This window comes from Alligator mississippiensis, chromosome 3, assembly GCF_030867095.1.
Source record: "Alligator mississippiensis isolate rAllMis1 chromosome 3, rAllMis1, whole genome shotgun sequence".
In the NCBI taxonomy this organism is placed as follows: domain Eukaryota; kingdom Metazoa; phylum Chordata; order Crocodylia; family Alligatoridae; genus Alligator; species Alligator mississippiensis.
This window is the reverse complement of record NC_081826.1, coordinates 146,866,303-146,885,145: the sequence shown is the minus strand read 5'-3', so window position 1 is coordinate 146,885,145 and position 18,843 is coordinate 146,866,303. Positions and strand designations below refer to the sequence as shown.

The 18,843-nt window shown below is 53.9% G+C and overlaps 1 protein-coding gene across 3 annotated transcripts; it reads right to left on the bottom strand.

Moving 5' to 3' along the window:
• Positions 1–1,237: 1,237 nt before the first annotated feature.
• Positions 1,238–10,195, bottom strand: LOC132249415 (uncharacterized). 3 transcript variants are annotated; one of them, XM_059724491.1, is made up of 15 exons: positions 10,102–10,195; positions 8,341–9,043; positions 8,056–8,224; positions 7,134–7,645; positions 6,589–6,704; positions 6,134–6,256; positions 5,629–5,708; positions 5,097–5,199; positions 4,903–4,998; positions 4,514–4,621; positions 4,055–4,190; positions 3,379–3,473; positions 3,026–3,178; positions 2,310–2,457; positions 1,238–1,875 (listed from the first exon to the last, which is right to left on the bottom strand). In XM_059724491.1, the coding sequence occupies exons 4-15, from the start codon at positions 7,642–7,644 to the stop codon at positions 1,730–1,732; spliced, it is 1,815 nt and encodes a 604-aa protein (XP_059580474.1). In that variant the 5' UTR covers position 7,645; positions 8,056–8,224; positions 8,341–9,043; positions 10,102–10,195; the 3' UTR covers positions 1,238–1,729. The 3 variants fall into 3 exon arrangements, with proteins under 3 accessions (XP_059580474.1, XP_059580475.1, XP_059580473.1); XM_059724492.1 differs by having other exon boundaries at positions 8,955–9,043; XM_059724490.1 differs by having other exon boundaries at positions 8,056–9,043.
• Positions 10,196–18,843: the final 8,648 nt, after the last annotated feature.

The following is an 18,843-nucleotide window of genomic DNA, read 5'->3' as shown; positions in this document are numbered from 1 at the left end:
AGGCCCCCTTCCTGGACTGGGCACAGGAACGGCTCCTTTCTAATGAGCAGGCTGAATGCCCCCGCAGTCTGCACCCTACTAGCAGGCTTACAACTCTGCAGTTTGCCTCCCTGCCGCTTTCACCCTGCACCCAGTAACAGAGGTAAGGGCCCCTGTTGCAGGGGTCCAAAGCTAGAGACTAGTCCACGTGAGGCCTCAGCAGTGCCAAATAGGGCAGAAAAATGACTTCCATTGATTTGCAAGGGACACTCCTGTTAATACAAACCGGTGTGCTAGTGGCATTTTTGGCAACAAGAGCACACTGCTCACTCATATTCGGATTATGGTAATGTCCAGGTGCTTCTCTGCAGTTGGTGCATGGACATTTTATGTGGGGACCTGATTCTGGCTTGGGCCAGGGCTGGGCAGTGGGCTTGGTCTGGCATGCGCAGCACTGAGGTCTGGTCCTGCATGGTGGTGGGGCCCCATGCAGGCTCACGGGGCAGGCTTGGCACGACTGTAGAGTCCTGGAGTCCTGACGGTCAGTTCTGTGCCAGGCGGCCAGTGCAGAGACACCGCCAGAAAGCGCCTCCCCCGCCCCTCACCTGGAAGCTGCTTCTCAGGCAGCTTTTCCTCTTAATGGGACAGGTACACCCTAGTGCCCTGTCACAGAGCCCGATTCACAAAGATTGCCCTCTTCCCACCCTGAGCCCAGCTCTCACCTGCAGAGGCTACAGCCTCCCTTCTGCTCTGCATGTCTTTTGATGACATGCTTTTCAAGATGATATCAGTTCTCGTAATGGGTCCGAGAGCACACCCCATGTTCAGCTAAGGGTGACCACTTCTTAGATGATTGCCTCCACCTTTCAACAGCACACCGCCCTCCAACCCCCAAGCAGACGGCAATCAGAATGAGTAAACCAGATCCTAAAGCAGTAACTAAGATGCTTTGGGAGTTATCAGGACTATTAGTCCTGCCTGAACAGCATGCAGCAATGTGGAACATGCCTCAATGGGAGAGCCAGTTGTCTTTTCTTTAGCAACTGATGGGCTTCATCTGTTTCTAACACACAGCCCCTTTCTCCTGACCAGTTATTGTGGTGCTGGAGCTCCTCAAGACCATTCACCAAGTCCAAGCCAACCTAAAGGCCGCTAGGACTGCCTATAAAAAGAAACAGGAAGATCGGCAGCATCAAGAAGTTCCTTTGTTGGCAGTAGGTCAGTCGTTATGTCCAGTAAGAAGAAGGGCAATCAACAGTTATCAGAAAAGGAAAACAATATTTACTTTATTATGCTACAACAATTTAACATGATGGATAGGACACCGCATTTGCTGCTTCTTTCTCTCTCCTGTGCCCAAGGAGTATTCGTGTTTTGGCCAGGTGTAGTAAGTCCTGCTGTTTGGAGAACTGACACCGCTGTGATCTCACTGTGCCCCAATGCCTCAGAGGAAGGCGAAAAAACCCCCACAGCCAGTATGATCTTCAAGGGGAATGGGGGGAAAAATTCCTTCCTGGCCCCAACTGGCGACCGGCAAAAGCCCTGAGGCCTGGGATTGCAAAATGCCACACACACTGCAAGAGCTACCTGGATCCTGCAACTGAGGGGTCAGAAATTCATGACACCAGTTCCTTGTCCCCAACACCTTGATGGGCAAAATGGGTGGAAGAATAAGCCAAAGTCTCCACCCACTGGTAACTTCTCAAGTCCGGGCAGATGTCTCTCTGGGGAAAGGGTAGCTCTGACTGATTCAAGGGGTGTTCACATCAGTCGATGACCCTAGCGTGGTGGCTGATTCCGGGCTGGAGGTTCCCTCTGGGGCTGTCTTGCTGCCTGTGAGGCTCTGGATGGTGCATTTGCTCAGGGAGGTGCTGTCAGCCTCGCTGTTGGTTGAAGCTGTCACCGTAAGGGAGGAGAAAAAGCAAAGGGTGATCAGATATGCACGTTGGTGAATTTAAGTCTTCTAAACAGAAGACTTAATGGTGATGGGCTGTATGGCTGCCCTGTGCTTGAGGCATAGTCAAACGCCTAAATTGTTTCAGCAGTCATTAGGATGAGGGAGATCTGTTTTCTAGCCCCATTCATCCATGGGAAGATGAACACACACTGCCTGGTGTGTCGGGCAGGTGGGGAGGAAATGGGCCCTGGCAATGGCAGGAGGAGAAGGGAATGGGGCGCAGTGGAGAGCTGATGCCAGGCCAGGTGTCTTTGGGGACAGGGGGGACAACTCCCCACACACCAAAGGGAGAAGATTTGTGTTGGTGCCGTGAGGCTCCGTCTTTCTTTCCACAGGTCGCTGATCCGCAGGGGCAGAGGAGAGGGAACGGTACCTGCAGAAGGGAACTTGGGCTGCTGCAGAGGGGAGGGGGTGCTGGAGGAGCTTGTCAGCAGGCTGTGGCCCTGCAGCTCTCTGGGCAGCTGTTTGAAGCCCTTCATGACCAGCAGCTTTCTCATGATCCTGGCGGGGATTTCTTCCTCCTGTGAAGGTACAACAGCCAGTGAGAGACTCTTTTGCCTCTGGGAGGTGGCAGCCACAGGGTTGTCACAGCAGCAGAAAACAACAGAGTTTACCCAGCCCCTCCCCGTCTCTAAGAGATGGATCAAGCACAACTTCTAAGACAGACTCTTTTAGGCTGCTTGAGACAGGGACGATCCTTCTTGGAGCAGGGGTCGACCTAGAAGAGTGGCTGAGGGGCTTACTCTTCTATGACTCCATAGCCCCGGTCCAGTTGCGGTGACCTGAGGCCATGAAGGGGCCCTGCCCTTAACCTAGGCAGTGGCAGTTTCTCCTGATGGAGATGTACATGCTGTCGTAGGTCCTGGCTGGAGATACGCAGCTGAAGGGGCCGTATTTGTGCAGGGGACAGGCTGGTGCCATCCTGAGCATACAGCTGAACAAACTCCTTGTTCAGAAGCACTTGCTAGGGTTCCCATTTCCTTTCACACTTGTTTCCACAGGTCACCAAGTGTCAATGGGATGAAGGGGCCTAGAGGTGAGCAGCCCTGTGCCCCTCCACCCACTCCCTGAGCCTGACCCTCTGCTTACCTTGTCCCCGATCAGGTAGCCGGCTTCCCCCAGCATGGCATAGAGGAGGATCAGCGCAGCACGGCTGACACACATGTTGATGTCCAGCACCCCCGCAAGTGCCCTCTGCACGAAAGATCTCCTTTGCCCCTCTGATAAGATCTTTTGAAACACCTGAAACCCAGGGGACAGAAAGTGTTTGCATATCCCAGAGCCAGGCTCCATGTCCAGGCCAGCCCCTCACCAGGGCAGTAGGAGGAACCTTGTGAGCTGCAGAGAAGCAGCAGGCCTTTCTCCACAACCCTGGACACAGCCACTATTGACACACAGCCCCACACCCTAAGCTTTGTCAGGGCTGGGCAGAGCATCCTTACCTCCCCGACTTGGGCCAGGTCCATGTAGCTCTGGACCTGGCTCTGCTGTTCCCGGCTTAGATGGAGAAGCCCCTCTGCCTCCTGCATGTCTCCGCCTAGGACACACAGAAAGATCTTACTCTGAGCTGGCATTGTGGCTTCAGTGTTTGGTGTCTGCCCAGTGGAGCCAACACTGCCGCATGGCACAGCGAGCTCAGGGCCCTGGCAGGGTTTCATCGTTTTGGGTCGTAAGTGCTGATCCCGGCTCCCTAGGTTTCCTGCGTCCTTTATGTTCTGGGGGCTCTGGGACTGGCTGCTTGGTTTAGGCAGGGTTAAATATCAGAAATGCCCGCATCCAGTCAAGGCAAGTGCTGCTCCAAGTTACTTCCCTGGCAACACCCCCAGGCTCTTGCTTGTGGTCTGTGCTACTGCTCCTGCCCAGCGGGGGCTCTTTCCCACCATGTCTCTCCCAGCATCTTTCCTTTCCCCACATTCGAGGTCAGACCCTGAACATGCTGATTTTCCTAGCTGGAGGCCAAACTGGGTTCTGGAGTGAAAGGGCTGGTGTACATTTGCACACTAATTTGGGTGTGGGCAAACATTGGCAGGGGAAGCTCCTTGTCCCCAAGCTGGGATCAGTGTGTGGACAGAAGGATTGTTTCCACAGGGGTCTTGCACCCTGGCCGGGCTTCCTTACCCTTGTGGTGCAGCAGGATTTGGGCGAGCAGGTAGATGCCCTCCCTGGCCTGGCAGCTGATGTCTGCTGCTGGGTGGCTGAGGGACAGACACAGCTGGGCCGCGGTGTCACCCATCTGGGGCATGTTGGGCGAGTCCTAACAAGGCGGAGAGGGGAAGGGAATGCATCTGCATCCTACCTTGCATCACACACACACTTTCCCATCCTGGGTGTCTCTGTCCATCTCCTGCTGCCCCATGCCGCAGGATAGGTCAGGGCAAAACAGCTAGAGCCAGAGCACTAAAGCCCTCTGTTCCCATCGCAGCCTGGAGCCAAGGGACCCGAGCTGGTTCCCTGGAGGTCTCCCTGCCCTGCTGCTCCAGGAAGCCCAGGACCAAATGTGATACTGCCTGGAGCATGGTGATCACATGGCAGCCTCAAAAGACCCAGGAGGCACCCCTGAGCCCAGGGACCCCTTACCTCAAACTGCGGGAGGAGGGAAACAGCAAAGCGGAGAAGGGCGCTGCTGCTTCTCATGGCCTTCGCCCTGTCTATGGTGTCAGGAGACTGCAGCCAGGATGTCAGGTGCTGTGGGAGAAACAAGGTCAATGGCCACTGGCCCCTGCAGTACCCACGAGCCCATGCCCTTCCTCTGCCTCGAGCCTGTCTTGGAGGTTGGAGGATCTGCTGCATGGTCCGAGGCTCTGAAAAGAGCTCTCCAGGCCTGGTACAGACAATACAGATGCCTCAGGCCAAACCTGTCTCTCTCCTGACAGGGCAGGGATGCATCCCTGAGGACAACCTCGGGCAGCTCACAGGGCACTGAGGCTGTCCCTCCCCAGAGCCCAGCTCCTCCGCACTGTGCTCACCTCCCAAAGGAACTGCAGCCTGTCCAAGCTGGGTGCGGTGGCCAACAGGCTCCTCAGCAAGGCCTCCAGGTCCTCCATGTGCTTCTGCTGTTTGGTCTGGAGGGGAAGGATAGCCGAGGCTCAGTACCATGCAGCCTGGGGCTGCACGTGCCAGGGGCTGGTGGGCAGGACTGTGTAGGGGGAGGAGGACTGACCCTGACATAAAGGCTGTTCTGTTTTGGGGACGTCAGGCAGATCTTCAGGGTGGTCTGCAGCAGGCACGACTCCATGGCTGGCTCCAGGGCTGGCTTCAGCTCGCTGTCAGGAGAGAGGAGCCTGTGTGAGCCTGAGCTCTGTGGGGCTGGTGGGGGCACTGCTCTGGGCTGGACAGAGGTGGTGCAGTTGGCACCAGTTGGCAAGAGTGGAAGGAGGAGCTGACATGTGGTTACGACCCATCTGAAGTCTCCCAGCCCATCAGCATCAGGCCTGCAATAGAGCCCCCTCTCCCACTGCCCCTGTGACCCTGCTGCCCACCTGCAAGACCCCCACAGCTATTCTCTCTTCAAGGCCCTCCTGACGCCCCTGGAGGGAAATGCTCTCCAGTCAGGAGAAAGAGATGCCCATGCTGTATTGCAAAATTGCACAATAGCCACTGGGGGCACGTGATTTGGGTGGGGTGGGCAAGGAACTCCAACCAATGCCAGAGCCAATATCGGGGCTGGAAGTGTTGGGCCGGGACACCAGTACCTGAGGCTGCAGATGGCAGCTATACTATTGCACAGGGTCCAGTTTGGCTCTTCATCCTGTGTCGCTGTTTCCATCAGGCCCTGCGAGACCCAAAGGACCATGTGAGAGTAGGGCCCCACAGGCCACAGGCCCATCCCGCAGGGGAGACCACCCAGTACTCCAGGCACAGGCAGATGATGGATCCTGCTCGCTATGGCAGGACCCCTCCCACATTTCCCTCGCACCCACGCAACCAACGTGGCCAGCCCTCCCCTTCCAACTCCCTCTCACACTTACCCCTGGACCCAACCGCTCACACCCTGATCTCACCTCAGCTGCCCTTCAGATGCAGGATTCGCTCAGTGTCCTGTATGGCTTTAGCCCAGAATTTCCCTTCCCCGTGCTCCCTCGTCAAGGCCCGGGCATGCCTGCCCTCCCCTGTGTGCACCCCGCCTTCCTGGCCTTGGGAGCCCCTGTCTCTTCTCCCTCCCACTCCCCACAGTGCCCAGTGCACGGCCAAGCTCACCATGATCTTCTGTAGCAGGACCACTTTGCAGGTCTCCGGCTCCAGGGTGTCCTCTCCCCTCTGCTTGGTGGCTCTGCAGAGTGTGGGGATGCCGAGAAGGAAGCGCTCTCCGTGCTCCTTGTCCTGCATCCCCCCGGAGCGGGATAGGAGGAAAGACAGGGTGTTGGCAAGGGACCTTCCCATCCTGTCCAAATCAAATGTGGGACTAAGACCCCTTGGATGCCCCTCTTTCCTTGCACTGGTCTCCTGCTGGGGAAGCAGAGTGAGAAGCAGAGGCAGCTTCTGTGATGGGAGGCTGGCCGTCAGACCAGCGCACACAGGTGGATGTGTCAGAGCCCGTGGGCTGAGTGTCTCCACTGGGGAGACCTTGGTTCATGTGGTATGACTGCCATAAAGGCTGAATGTTGGGAGTCAAGGGTGGTCTGGGGGCCAGTTCCCTTAGGGGATTTTCCTACCTTTCCTTGGCCCTGGAGGTGCAGTATGATGTCTGTGAGGGCTTCTTCCTCCAGGAGCATCAGGTCTTCACCCTCCTGCTCTTCTTCCACCTCCTCGCCTTGCCGGTAGGGAATCACTTTACAAGGATGAAAAGGGAGAGGGTGACTATTGCTGCAGCTTGGAGGGTGTAAAGGAGCAGAGGGGGCGCAGAGATGCTTTCATCTTCCTTCTGGAGCCTAGGGCCCTGTGCCAGAGCAAGTATCACACAGCCTCCCCGTGCATCGACTCTGCATTTTCAACCTCGTGCCCCCATTACTAAGAGGGACCAGACTGTCCCTGCTTCCCGGGCAGGTGCCGGCCCCTGCACTGACCATGGTTCCCCCTAAGCCAAACCCCACCGTGCCCTACTGCAGGGAATGGTGCCCGTGACACTGGGATCACTGGAGATGTGTGGCTCAGGCCCTTTGTCCTGGCTAAGATTCAACTGCGTAATGCCGGGGATGGATGGATTGTTCTGAGTGAGCGCATTGCCCCCAGATTCTTGGCACCCAGGCTGTCTCCTCACCTTTCATGGTGGTGCCATAGGGCGGGTTGCTCCCGGACTCCACAGAGCTCTCAAGGTCTCCCCGGGAGGAGCTGGAGCTGAGGCTGGGGCTCGGGCAGGGCTTGCTGACCTCCTGCCCCGGGGAAGCTGGGTCCCCCTCCATAACAGTGCAGGGGGCCGCCTCCTCTGGCCTGGTATCAGGGCACAGCTCCTGGTGGCTGGGTGCCCTGGGAGGAGAGCTGCACGGCAGCCCTGCCTGGTGCTCTGTCTGTGCTGGGTCCCGCCTGCCCAGATGGAGCCGGGGCCACCTCCCTGCTTTCCGAGAGGGCTCCTCTGCCTCCTCGGTCTTTGTTCCAGGAGCTGCGGGCTTCCTTCTCCAGCACAGCAGGCATGCCCACCACCTGGTCTTGACTGTGCCCACTGCACCAATTGGGCTGCTCTCCTCCTCTGGCACAGGCCTCCTGCTGCTGACCTCCTCCCCTGGGGACACCTTGGTCGTCCTGTGCTTCAGCATCTGCCTCAGCCTGTCCATCCTGGCAGGGAGCAGGAGCAGTCGTGAGCCACACATCAAAGCATCTCCCTAACCACCTGTCTGCCCTCCCTGGCCACCTGGGCCAGTCTCTCTTGTCCAGGAGACAGGCAGCTCACTCAGCTTTTCCCTCCCCATCCTAGCAGCTTTGGTCCCAGGGCTCTCAGGCTTTGAGAGCTGCATGGTCAGGGACAAAGACCTTCGGTTGGTTTGGACATGCACTTCCCTCCCACTGCCGCAGCCCATTCGTGCTGCCTGGGGAGGGGTTGAGAGTCCGCTCTTGGGGATCTTTCCAAACACCCTGCAGGTGGCCTTGGAGAGCCCCAGGGGCTGCGTCACTACGTGGAGGTTTTGATTCTCCAGCCAAATGTGCCAATATGTGAAGCTGGCAGGGGCACGCTGAAGGCCACTCACTTGCCCTGGGGGATGGAGCGCTGCTGGGCAGATGCTCACAGACCCTCCGGGTGTGCTGTGATCCGCTTGAGGCTCAGGCACTGAGGGGTCCTGACGCTCTTCTCTGGAGCCTCCGCTGCTTCCTAGCAGCTGTAGCCGGTGGGTGTGAGGTCCGCTAGGTGAAAAGGGACTACAGGATCACATCACTAGGGTGGTTTGACCATAGCCCTGTAGACAGCCCCTTCCCTTCCAAGAATTTGCACTTCTCCTTTTTTCTGCCCTTTCCCTCAGTGCTTCCCCACTCACAGGAGACTTGTCACTCCCTGACTTGCCCACGTTGGCCCTTCGCTCCAAACCAGATTGAACTCCTGCTCCTTTGAGGTTGACGTTTGGATCCTCTCTGCTGCTCTCTGCCTTTCTCCTACCTATGGGGTCTTTATCCCTGTCAATGCCCAGGAAAGGATCTATTGCCCAGCTCTGCATTACCAATATATCTCACGCTACATTTATTCTAATGACATCCAGTGTTCCTGTCCACACTGGCTGTGCACCATGCCTTATCCATCCTGGCTCTGAAGGAGACCCTGCATCAGGAACCATTTGGTGGCTTCAGGTTCACAGTTGAGGAAAAACCGGTCTGAATCAGAGATACGAAACACACACAGGATTAAAACACAAACATTTCTTATCCTGTCCAATTCAGAGTGTTGCCTCTGGACCATGCCCAGCTCCTGCCTCCTACATGTGGAGCTGCTAGGAAAGGTTACTCTCAAGGCAGGTCTTCTGTGGATGCAGAATTAGTCTTTACCTGTTTCTGACCTGCAGGACCTGGGCCTGAAATCAGAAGAGACCCTCGCTTCCTTGCCACCTCCACAAGGATGTGAGGTTCAGGGTGGTTTGTCCATTTACCCGAGCCTTACCTGCTCGCCCTCTCAGCTGAGTGATGTCTAGGACAAATCCTCCTCTGGACTGGCTTTGTTGTCCTTCTCCAGCCGCTGTCAGGCAATCGCTATGAGAAACCAAAAGTGCCATGAAGTCTTACAAGTTTGCATGAAAAACTCAAGCACCCTGAGCCTGAGTTAAACAGGGAAATGAATCCTGAAGTGAGGTCAGTGAGGAAGGATCTCATGTGAGCAACACGCCTGTGGGTCAAGATGATGGAAATAGGCTACATGCTCAGGGGCGAGGCTGAGGTTGTGAAAATGTGGAGGAAAGCGGAGGAGGATTTTCTACGAAAACCTCCATCATTTGGAGCTGTGACCCCTGTCGCTTAAGGAGTTCTCCTCGCCTGGTGCACAGACTTGGCTGTCCTGTTTTTTTTTAAACAGGCCTGGAAAGCTCCGGTCCTGGTTCCTGCAGACCAAGGAAACGGAAACAGACTTTCTGCGGGGTCCACCTAGGCTGAGCACGGCTTGGTGATCCTCTCGCCTGGCTTTAAAAGCAACCAAAGAAAGGAGTAGGAAAGGGGACCAGCCACTTGTCCAGGCCTTTCTCAAACTGATGTAAGGATGTAAGGGGTGTTTTGCTGAGTAAAAACTGCAAGATGAGGTCCCAGTAAACCCCAAGGCCCCATGAGACTGGGAAGTTGGTGGAAATGTTATCAAGTAAGGTCATGGGGAACTGGTGCCTCCTTAGTCGGGGGGACACGTGCCCCACTGCGACCAGTCTCGCAGCACAGGGTGTGGGGGTCCCCCCTGCAGACAGTATCGCTGCCCGGAGGGAGTTCCCCCACGGCCGATCGCTGCAGCCACTTCTGGGAGCAGCTCCAGTGATCGGCCACCGCTTGCAGGGGGGGCACCGTCACTCCCGCCTGCCCCCCTGCCCAACACTTAAGCAGCGAGCACGTCCGACCAGGGTCTGCACGGGTGCAAACAGGCCTCCTACGCATTGCCACTGAGTCAGGTGAGGTGTCCCTGGGACCCGGCACCCAGGAGCAGGACAGCGCTGGGTCCCGTGTGTCAGTGAAGTCTCACGCGGATATTCGAGGTTGGCAAGACGCCTCCGCCCTGGGATCCTTGTGCGCCGCGGCAGGGCAGGAGAGAGGCAGCATCCCCACGTCCCGCTCACCTGTCCCTGCCCAGACGCGGGGCGGCCGTCAGCACTGCTCCAGCCGCCGCCGGCAACTGCCTGGAACTCCCGGGCGCCGGCGCGATGATACGAGCGCTGCCGCGGCAACGCGCCACGCTGCGCTCCACCACGGCCGGCCCCTCTGTCCGCCAGGGTCACATCCCTTTCCAGCTCGGCCCCTCACGTGCCCCCTGGCATGGACCTGCATGTGGGCAGGGCAGTCGTTCCCTCAGATGGAGGCGCTGCATAAATACATGTACTTGTGGGTGGCCATTAGCAATGACAGTGGTGCCAATGCCACTTGGGTGTCTCATGAGAGACCTCATTGTCTCGAAAGAGGTGCCCTGTGTCGGGGAGATGGGAGTTTCCCTTTGACAGAAATCCCCCACCTGCCTGGCGGGGTGGGCCAGCGGGGAAGGCAGGGTGGGGAAGGATGTAGATTCATAGATTCATAGTCCTAGGGTCGGACGGGACCTCGAGATCATCGAGTCCAGCCCCCTGCCTAGGCAGCAAGGAGTACTGGGGTCAGATGACCCCCGCCAGATGCCTATCCAGCCTTCTCTTAAAGACCCCCAAGGTAGGGGAGAGCACCGCCTCCCTTGGGAACCCATTTCAAAGTTTTGCCACCCTCACTGTGAAGAAGTTTTTCCTGATATCTAGCCGAAATCCGCTCTCTCTCAGTATGTGACCATTGTTCCTTGTTACCCCAAGAGGCGCCCTGATGAACAGAACATCTCTGATCCCATGCTGCGTCCCCATGAATTTGTAGGTGGCCACAAGATCACCGCTCAGCCTTCTCTTGCGGTCCAGGTCCCTCAGTCTCTCCTCATAGGGCTTGTCTTGTAAGCACCTAACCATACGAGTGGCCCTCCTCTGGACCCTCTCGAGTCTATCAACATCCCTCTTGAAGTACGGCGCCCAAAACTGGATGCAGTACTCCAACTCCAGTGTGACCAATGCCGCATAGAGAGGATGTATCACCTCCGTGGAGCTATCTGTCATACATCTGCTGATGCATGGTGAAGTGCTGCTTTGCTGCTGATATTGTCACCATGAAAATTAAGCCTAAAAAAATGGGCTGCACTGCAGAAATTATTAAGCTATTTATGTAAAACAGAGAGTGTAAACAGTGTTATGTGTTTGCTCTGTGCCTGTAGTGTACGGCAGAGAGTGTCAAAACTGGCAGGGGTCATTGCGGGACTTCTGGCACAGCTCTACGAGCACTCATGGCGCTCGGGCGATGTGCCGGAGGACTGAAAAAGGGCCAATGTGGTCTCAATCTTCTTCTACGCTAGTAGGAAGGAACAGGCTGCAAGAGCATCTAGACAGGTTACAGGGGTGGGCCAAAGAGAACAGGGTGGGGTTCAACACTGACACGTGCAGGGTAATGCACCTGGGGAGGAAGAACCAGCGGCACACCTACAGGCTGGGGAACTCCCTTCTCGCCAGCATTGAGACAGAAAAGGATCTTGGAATTGTCATTGATGCCACAATGAACATGGGCCGACAGTGTGGGGACGCGGTCAGGAAGGCCAACCATACCTTGTCGTGCATCCACAGATGCATCTCGAGCAGGTCCAAGGAGGTGATCCTCCCCCTCTACGCGACACTGGTCAGGCCACAGCTGGAGTACTGCATCTAGTTCTGGGCGCTGCACTTCAGGAGGGATGTGGCCAATATGGAGAGGGTCCAAAGGAGGGCCACCCACATGATCAGGGGGCAGCAGGGCAGGCCCTTCGAGGAGAGGCTGAGGGAACTGGTTCAGCCTCCAAAAGAGAAGGCTGAGAGGGGATCTAGTGGCAGTCTACAAACTAGTCAGGGGGGACCAGCAGGCATTGGGAGAGTCCCTGTTCCCCCGAGCAATCCCGGGAGTTACAAGAAACAGCGGACACAAGCTAGCGGAGGGTAGTTTCAGGCTAGACATTAGGAAGCGCTATTTCACTGTCAGGGCGGCTAGGACCTGGAACCAACTTCCAAAAGAAGTGGTGCTGGCTCCTACCCTGGGGGTCTTTAAAAGGAGACTGGATGAACACCTGGCCAGGGTCTTTTGACCCCAGTACTCTTTCCTGCCACGGCAGGGGGTCGGACTAGATGATCTCCTCAGGTCCCTTCCCACCCTGCCAATTATGAAACTATGAAAAGTATGAATGTGTGCAGTCTCATCGGTAATGGGATAAAATAGATCTAAAAACAGCATGGGGATAGCCTAAATATTCTAAAAAGAAAAGTGTTAGCAGCTATTAAAGTTGTCGCTGTTCTTGAGTAATTAATAAAGTTAACCAAAACAATTCAATAAAAACTTTTCCTAAAGTCTGGCAGAAAAAGAGTTAAAACACAGCAAGATACCAGCATGTTTTCTTTAAATAAGACATTAAGCTTCCTCCTCACAAGAGTAGTGTAAAAATCACTATGGGATAAAATAAAATTATAATTCATTATAGATAATTTAAGTGGAAAAAAAAGTTTAGTATAGATAACTCTTTAATTTTTGTCCATTTTAAGGACAAACAAGAACCTAGATACTAACAATGAACTTCAAAACTTTGAATGAAGTAATAACTGTTATAGCTCCTGATATAGCAAAATACCGTAAAATTCCAGCAGCTAGAGCAGAAGGAGTAAAATTATATTTAGTATTAAATTTGACTCTCATAGGTTTTTCTGGTTATTTTCGTGGCACAAAAGTGCTAGTGTTATTTTAAATTTATATTAAAAAAACCCACAACACTATCATTTTATCCTAATTGAATATGTTAATGTGTGTGTGTATATATATATATATATATATATATATATATATATATATATACACACACACACACACACACACACACACACAAGGGAGAAGAGATTCATGTCATATGTCTCGACTTCAAAAAAGCTTTCGATCTGGTATCCCATGACGGTCTTATAGGAAACCTGGCCAACTGCAGCCTTGGCTACATCACAGTCCACTGGCTGGGGAATTGGCTCCGTGGTCGGACGCAGAGAGTGGTAGTTGATGGAAGTCAATCATTGTGGAGCGCCGTGACCAGTGGGGTCCCCCAGGCTCCGTCCTTGGGCCTATCCTTTTCAACATCTCCATTAATGATGTGGACATTGGTTTCAGGAGCGGCCTGGCCAAGTTCGCTGATGACACCAAACTTTGGGGGAAAGCGTCCACACCCAAGGACAGGATGGTGATCCAGGCCGACCTTGACAGGCTCTGAAAATGGGTGGACAAAAACTTGATGGCATTCAACTCCGAAAAATGCAAGGTACTCCACCTGGGGAAGAAAAATTTGCAGCATGCTTATAGGCTTGGGCAGTGCTACACTTGCTAGCACCACGGCCGAAAAGGACTTGGGGGTCATGACTGACCACAAGATGAATATGAGCCATCAATGGGATGTTGCAGCCAGCAAAGTGAGCAACACTCTGGCTTGCATCCATAGATGCTTCTCTAGCAAATCCCAGGATGTCATCTGTATTCGGCCTTGCTGAGGCCGCAGCTGGAGTACTGTATCCAATTCTGGGCTCCACAATTTTAAAAGGATGTGGACAAGCTTGAGAGACTCCAGAGGAGAGCCACGCGCATGATCAGGGGGCAGGACAACAGGCCTTATGAAGTGAGGCTGAGAACTACGGGACTCTTCAGCCTGGAAAAGCTCAGGCTCAGGAGGAACCTGGTGGCTGCCTATCAGTATATAAGGAGTGCACATCAGGATCTGGGGGAACGCCTGTTCACCAGAGCACCCCATGGGATGACAAGGTCAAATAGTCACAAACTTCCCCAAGACCGTTTCAGGCTGAACGTAAGGAAGAACTTTTTTACAGTCCGAGCCCCCAAGACCTGGAACAGACTGCCACCAGAGGTGGTGCAAGCACCTACTCTGGAGTCCTTGAAGAGCCAATTGGACGGTTATCTTGCTGGGATCCTATGACCCCAGCTGACTTCCTGCCCCTGGGGCAGGGGGTGGACCCGATGATCTTCCAAGGTCCCTTCCAGCCCTAATGTCTATGAAATTTATGAAATATATATATATATGTTGATGAGCAGACCCCACTGTGGTTTTGGGCATTACAGGGATCTTTGGCTTAGGTAAAAGAAGGGTTGCTGCAGAGCAAATGGGGAGTTGAAGGGGAAGGAAGAGTAGGTGAGGTTCAGAGAAAAAGTATAGCAACAGCTTGACTATAACAGTTATTTCTTGCCAGGTATAGGGACTTATGATGATACCAGTAATAACAGGCATACAAGAGAGAGACAAATAAACACTTACAATATGACATAGTCATATTGGCAGGAAGACAGGGGCAGCCGGCTGCTCGGACAGCTGGGACACGTTCCCCACCACCCAAGTTCCCCGGCAGCGGTGCAAACCTGTGTGCCGCCCAGCCAATCGCCGCCTGCCCTTTCGGGGGCACATGCACAGCTGGCTGGAAGCAGTACGGACAGACATTCAGACAGACACACAGCCAGCCAGACTGAGCCTTGTATTATGTTAGTGGTTATGGGGGCTGCAGGTAGCAGCGTGGCATGAAGAAACCACGCTCCGGGCCGGGCAAGACTCTGGTCAGGGATGTCCGGGGGAGTCCACCAGTGCCACAGAGGCATGGCATGAGGTGGCCAAAAAGGATTTCCATTTCTAATCCCAGCCTAAAAAGAGCTCTATTCATGTCATTGTCCTTAGTACAGTTGCTGGGGTGGGGGGCGTGCTCTGAGTTGACAGCACGGTGGAGTCGAACGCGCTTTGGGCCGGACAATACTCTGGTCGGGGATGCCTGGGAGAATCGCCCAGTGCCACAGAGTCATAGAGTGGGGTGGCCCAACAAGGACTTCCATTGCTAATCCCAGCTCAAAAAAACGTTCCTTATTCGAGCCATTGTACTTAGCGCAGTGGCTGGCGGGCTGTCAGATAGCAGCCAGGCATGGGCAAACCACATCTTGGGCCTGGCAAGTCGCTGGTCAAAGATGTCCATGAGAGCCCTCTGGGGGCACAGAGGTATGCCATGGGGTGGCCCAAGAAGGATTACTAGCTGTAATCCTAGCCCAAAAGATTGTTCCTTTTTCAGATCCATCTATCTAGCACAGTGGCTGGGGTGCTGTCACTTAGCACCCTGGCACGGCCCAAACTGCCTTTTGGGCCGGGCAAGTCTCTTGCCAGAGATGTCCAGGAGAGTCCCCCGGTAGCACACAGGTAAGTCAAGGAGTGGCCCAAAAAGGATTTCTAAGTGTAATCCCAGCCCAAAGGCCAATTCCTTCTTCAAGCCAATGCATTTCGTACAGTGGGAATGGGGGGCTGTCAGCTGGTAGCCTGGCACTGCCAAGCTGTGCTTTGGGCCAGGCAAGATTTTGGTTACAGGTTTCATAGTTTCATAGTTGTAGGGTCGGAAGGGACCTGAGCAGATCATGAAGTCTGACCCCCTGCCATGGGCAGGAAAGAGTGCTGGGGTCAAACGACCCTGGCTAGGTGATTGTCTAGCCTCCTTTTGAAGACCCCCAGGGTAGGAGCCAGCACCACTTGCCTTGGAAGTTGGTTCCAGCTCCTAGTCACCCTGACTATGAAGTAGTGCCTCCTGATGTCTCGCTTGAATCTACTCTCTGTCAATTTATGGCCATTATTCCTTGCTACTCTGGGTAGTGCTCGGGGGAACAGGGACTCTCCCAATGCCTGCTGGTCCCCTCTGACTAGTTTGTAGACTGCCACTAGATCCCCTCTCAGCCTTCTCTTGTGGAGGCTGAAGAGGTTCAGGTCCTGTAGCCTCTCCTCCCTGACCATGCGACTGGCCCTCCTTTGGACCCTCTCGATGCTCGCCTCATCCCTCCTCAAGTGCAGCGCCCAGACCTGGACGCAGTACTCCAACTGAGGCCTGACCAATGTCGCACAGAGGGGGAGGATCACCTCCTTGGACCTGCCCGTGATGCAGATCTAGTTGTAGCCTGTCCTTCTTCTCTAGCGTGCCCACTTCTCCCCACATCTTAATGTCAGCCGCGAATTTGAACAAGGTGCTTTTCACCCCCTCGTCCAAGTTGCTCATGAAGGTGTTGAACAGTGTGGGCCCATGGACCAAGCCCTGGGGAACCCCACTGTCCACATCCCTCCAGGTTGAAAATGACCCATCCACCACCACTCTCTGGGTGCGGTCCTCCAGCCAATTTGCGACCCATTTGACTGTGTAGGCATCGACACCACAGTCGCCTAATTTTTTAATGAGAATGGGGAGAGTGTCGAGGAGAGTGGCCCCGTGCTGCAGACTCATGGCGTGGGGTGGCCCAGGAAGCATTTCCATCTCTAATCCAAGCCCACCAAACAATTCCTAATTCAAGACCATATACTTAGCACAGCGGTTGTAGTGCTGTCTGTTGTCAGCCTGGCACGGCCAAACTCCAGTTTGGGCCGGATAAGTCTGTAGTGACAGATGTCCAGGACAGTCCCCTGCTTGCACAGAGGTATGATGTGTGGCCCAAGCAGAATTTCTAGCCATAATCCCAGCCTGAAAGCTAGTTCCTTATTCAAGCCATTATACTTAGTATAGTGGGCATGGGGACTGTTAGCTGACAGCCTGGCACGGCCAAACCAACCCGTGCTTTGGGCCAGGCGGGACTGTGGTTAGGGTTCTTTGGGACACTTCCCCAGTGACATCGCCATGAAATATGAGGAGGCCTAAGAAGTATTTTGCCCCATAATCCCATCCTAACCTGACCTGCATTTAGGGCTCTGTACTTGATGTGGAATATTATTTTACATATTAATTAGTATATATGCATAGCTAATGGAATTCTCTTTCGTTAGGATGTGGAATTCATTAATAACAAGTTTTTATTGGGTCTAGATTAGCTTTGAAAAAGGAACCGGGAACCAGGAATAAGGAATAAGGAACTGGGAATAAGGAATAGGGAACCGAGAATAAGGAATTAGGAATAAGGAACCAACTTCAGCCTCATGGACTGGGCTGCCTTGTCCCTGGGGCAGTGCGAGAAGGTCGAAGGAAGGCTGATGCCTTTGCTGGTGTTGGGAGAAGGTAGCGGGGATGGCGCCCGGGGTGGTGGAAACCCAGGCAGGCTGCTATCTAGCCAGGTACTGCCCCAGCTCAGAGGCACCTGATCCAATGCTTCCCTGATGACATAGCAAATCAATTTACCTTCCAATAAGGCTCCATTTATTTTTGCATTGAACTCAAACTGAATAATATAGCCATAGTCTCTAGCATATTAGTAACTTTTCTATTTTCTTTTTAACTGGAGAAAAAAAAATATTGTGTTACATATGGTGATGATGCACTACACTATCTGCACCCACCTTTTTAAAATCCTAAATCCACCCATGTGTATTATTAAGAAGATCTGGCAATGTGATCACAGGGAAAGTTCCCTGTGACTGAGAGATGCTAGAATCATTACCATATTCAAAAAAGGGGATCGATTGGATTCCGGCAATTAGCAAGAAATTGGACTCCCATCCATGGCTGGGAAGATCCTCACCCACATTCTCCTCAAAACATTCAGTTTTCTTACTAAGCAGATTTTACCTGAGTCCTAATGTGGTTTCAAAACACTGAGAGGCACAATAGATATCATCTTTGTTCCTACAGAGCTGCAGGAGAAGTGCTGCAAGCAACACTGAGATCGTCACATAGCCTTCTTTGACCTGACTTAAGGCTTTTGATTCAATCTACAGAGAGGTCCTATGCAAGATGGTGCAGTCACTTGGAAGAACTGGATGCCTTTAAGTCATAGATTCATAGATTCATAGATGTTAGTGTCGGAAGGGACCTCAATAGATCATCAAGTCCGACCCCCTGCATAAGCAGGAAAGAGTGCTGGGTCTAGATGACCCCAGCTAGATACTCGTCTAACCTCCTCTTGAAGACCCCCAGGGTAGGGGAGAGCACCACCTCCCTTGGGAGCCCGTTCCAGACCTTGGCCACTCGAACTGTGAAGAAGTTCTTCCTTATGTCCAGTCTAAATCTGCTCTCTACTAGCTTGTGGCCATTGTTTCTTGTAACCCCCGGGGGCGCCTTGGTGAATAAATCCTCACCAATTCCCTTCTGTGCCCCCGTGATGAACTTATAGGCAGCCACAAGGTCGCCTCTCAACCTTCTCTTGCGGAGGCTGAAAAGGTCCAGTTTCTCTAGTCTCTCCTCGTAGGGCTTGGTCTGCAGGCTCTTGACCATACGAGTTGCCCTTCGCTGTACCCTCTCCAGGTTATCCGCATCCTTCTTGAAGTGTGGCGCCCAGAATTGCACGCAGTACTCCAACTGCGGTCTGACCAACGCCCTATAGAGGGGAAGTATCACCTCCCTGGACCTATTTGTCATGCATCTGCTGATGCACGATAAAGTGCCATTGGCTTTTCTGATGGCTTCGTCACACTGCCGGCTCATGGTCATCTTGGAGTCCACTAGGACTCCAAGATCCCTTTCCACCTCTGTGCCACCCAGCAGGTCATTCCCTAGGCTGTAGGTGTGCTGGACATTTTTCCTCCCTAGGTGCAGCACTTTGCATTTCTCCTTGTTGAACTGCATCCTGTTGTTTTCTGCCCACTTGTCCAGCCTATCCAGGTCTGCCTGCAGCTGTTCCCTGCCCTCCGGTGTGTCCACTTCTCCCCATAGCTTTGTGTCATCTGCAAACTTGGACAGAGTACATTTCACTCCCACGTCCAAGTCGCTGATGAAGACATTAAAGAGTATCGGTCCAAGGACCGAACCCTGCGGGACCCCACTGCCCACACCCTTCCAGGTCGAGACCGACCCATCTACCAC

What these genes read in the sequence shown, in the direction of transcription:
- LOC132249415 (XM_059724490.1), bottom strand. Translation starts at nt 7,644, where the DNA reads ATGGACAGGCTGAGGCAGATGCTGAAGCACAGGACGACCAAGGTGTCC. An exon ending in CTATGGCACCACCATGAAAG is followed by an intron (nt 6,705 to 7,133) that starts GTGAGGAGACAG and finishes ATCCTTGTAAAG; the next exon opens with TGATTCCCTACCGGCAAGGC. An exon ending in GGCTGCAGTTCCTTTGGGAG is followed by an intron (nt 4,622 to 4,902) that starts GTGAGCACAGTG and finishes TTTCTCCCACAG; the next exon opens with CACCTGACATCCTGGCTGCA.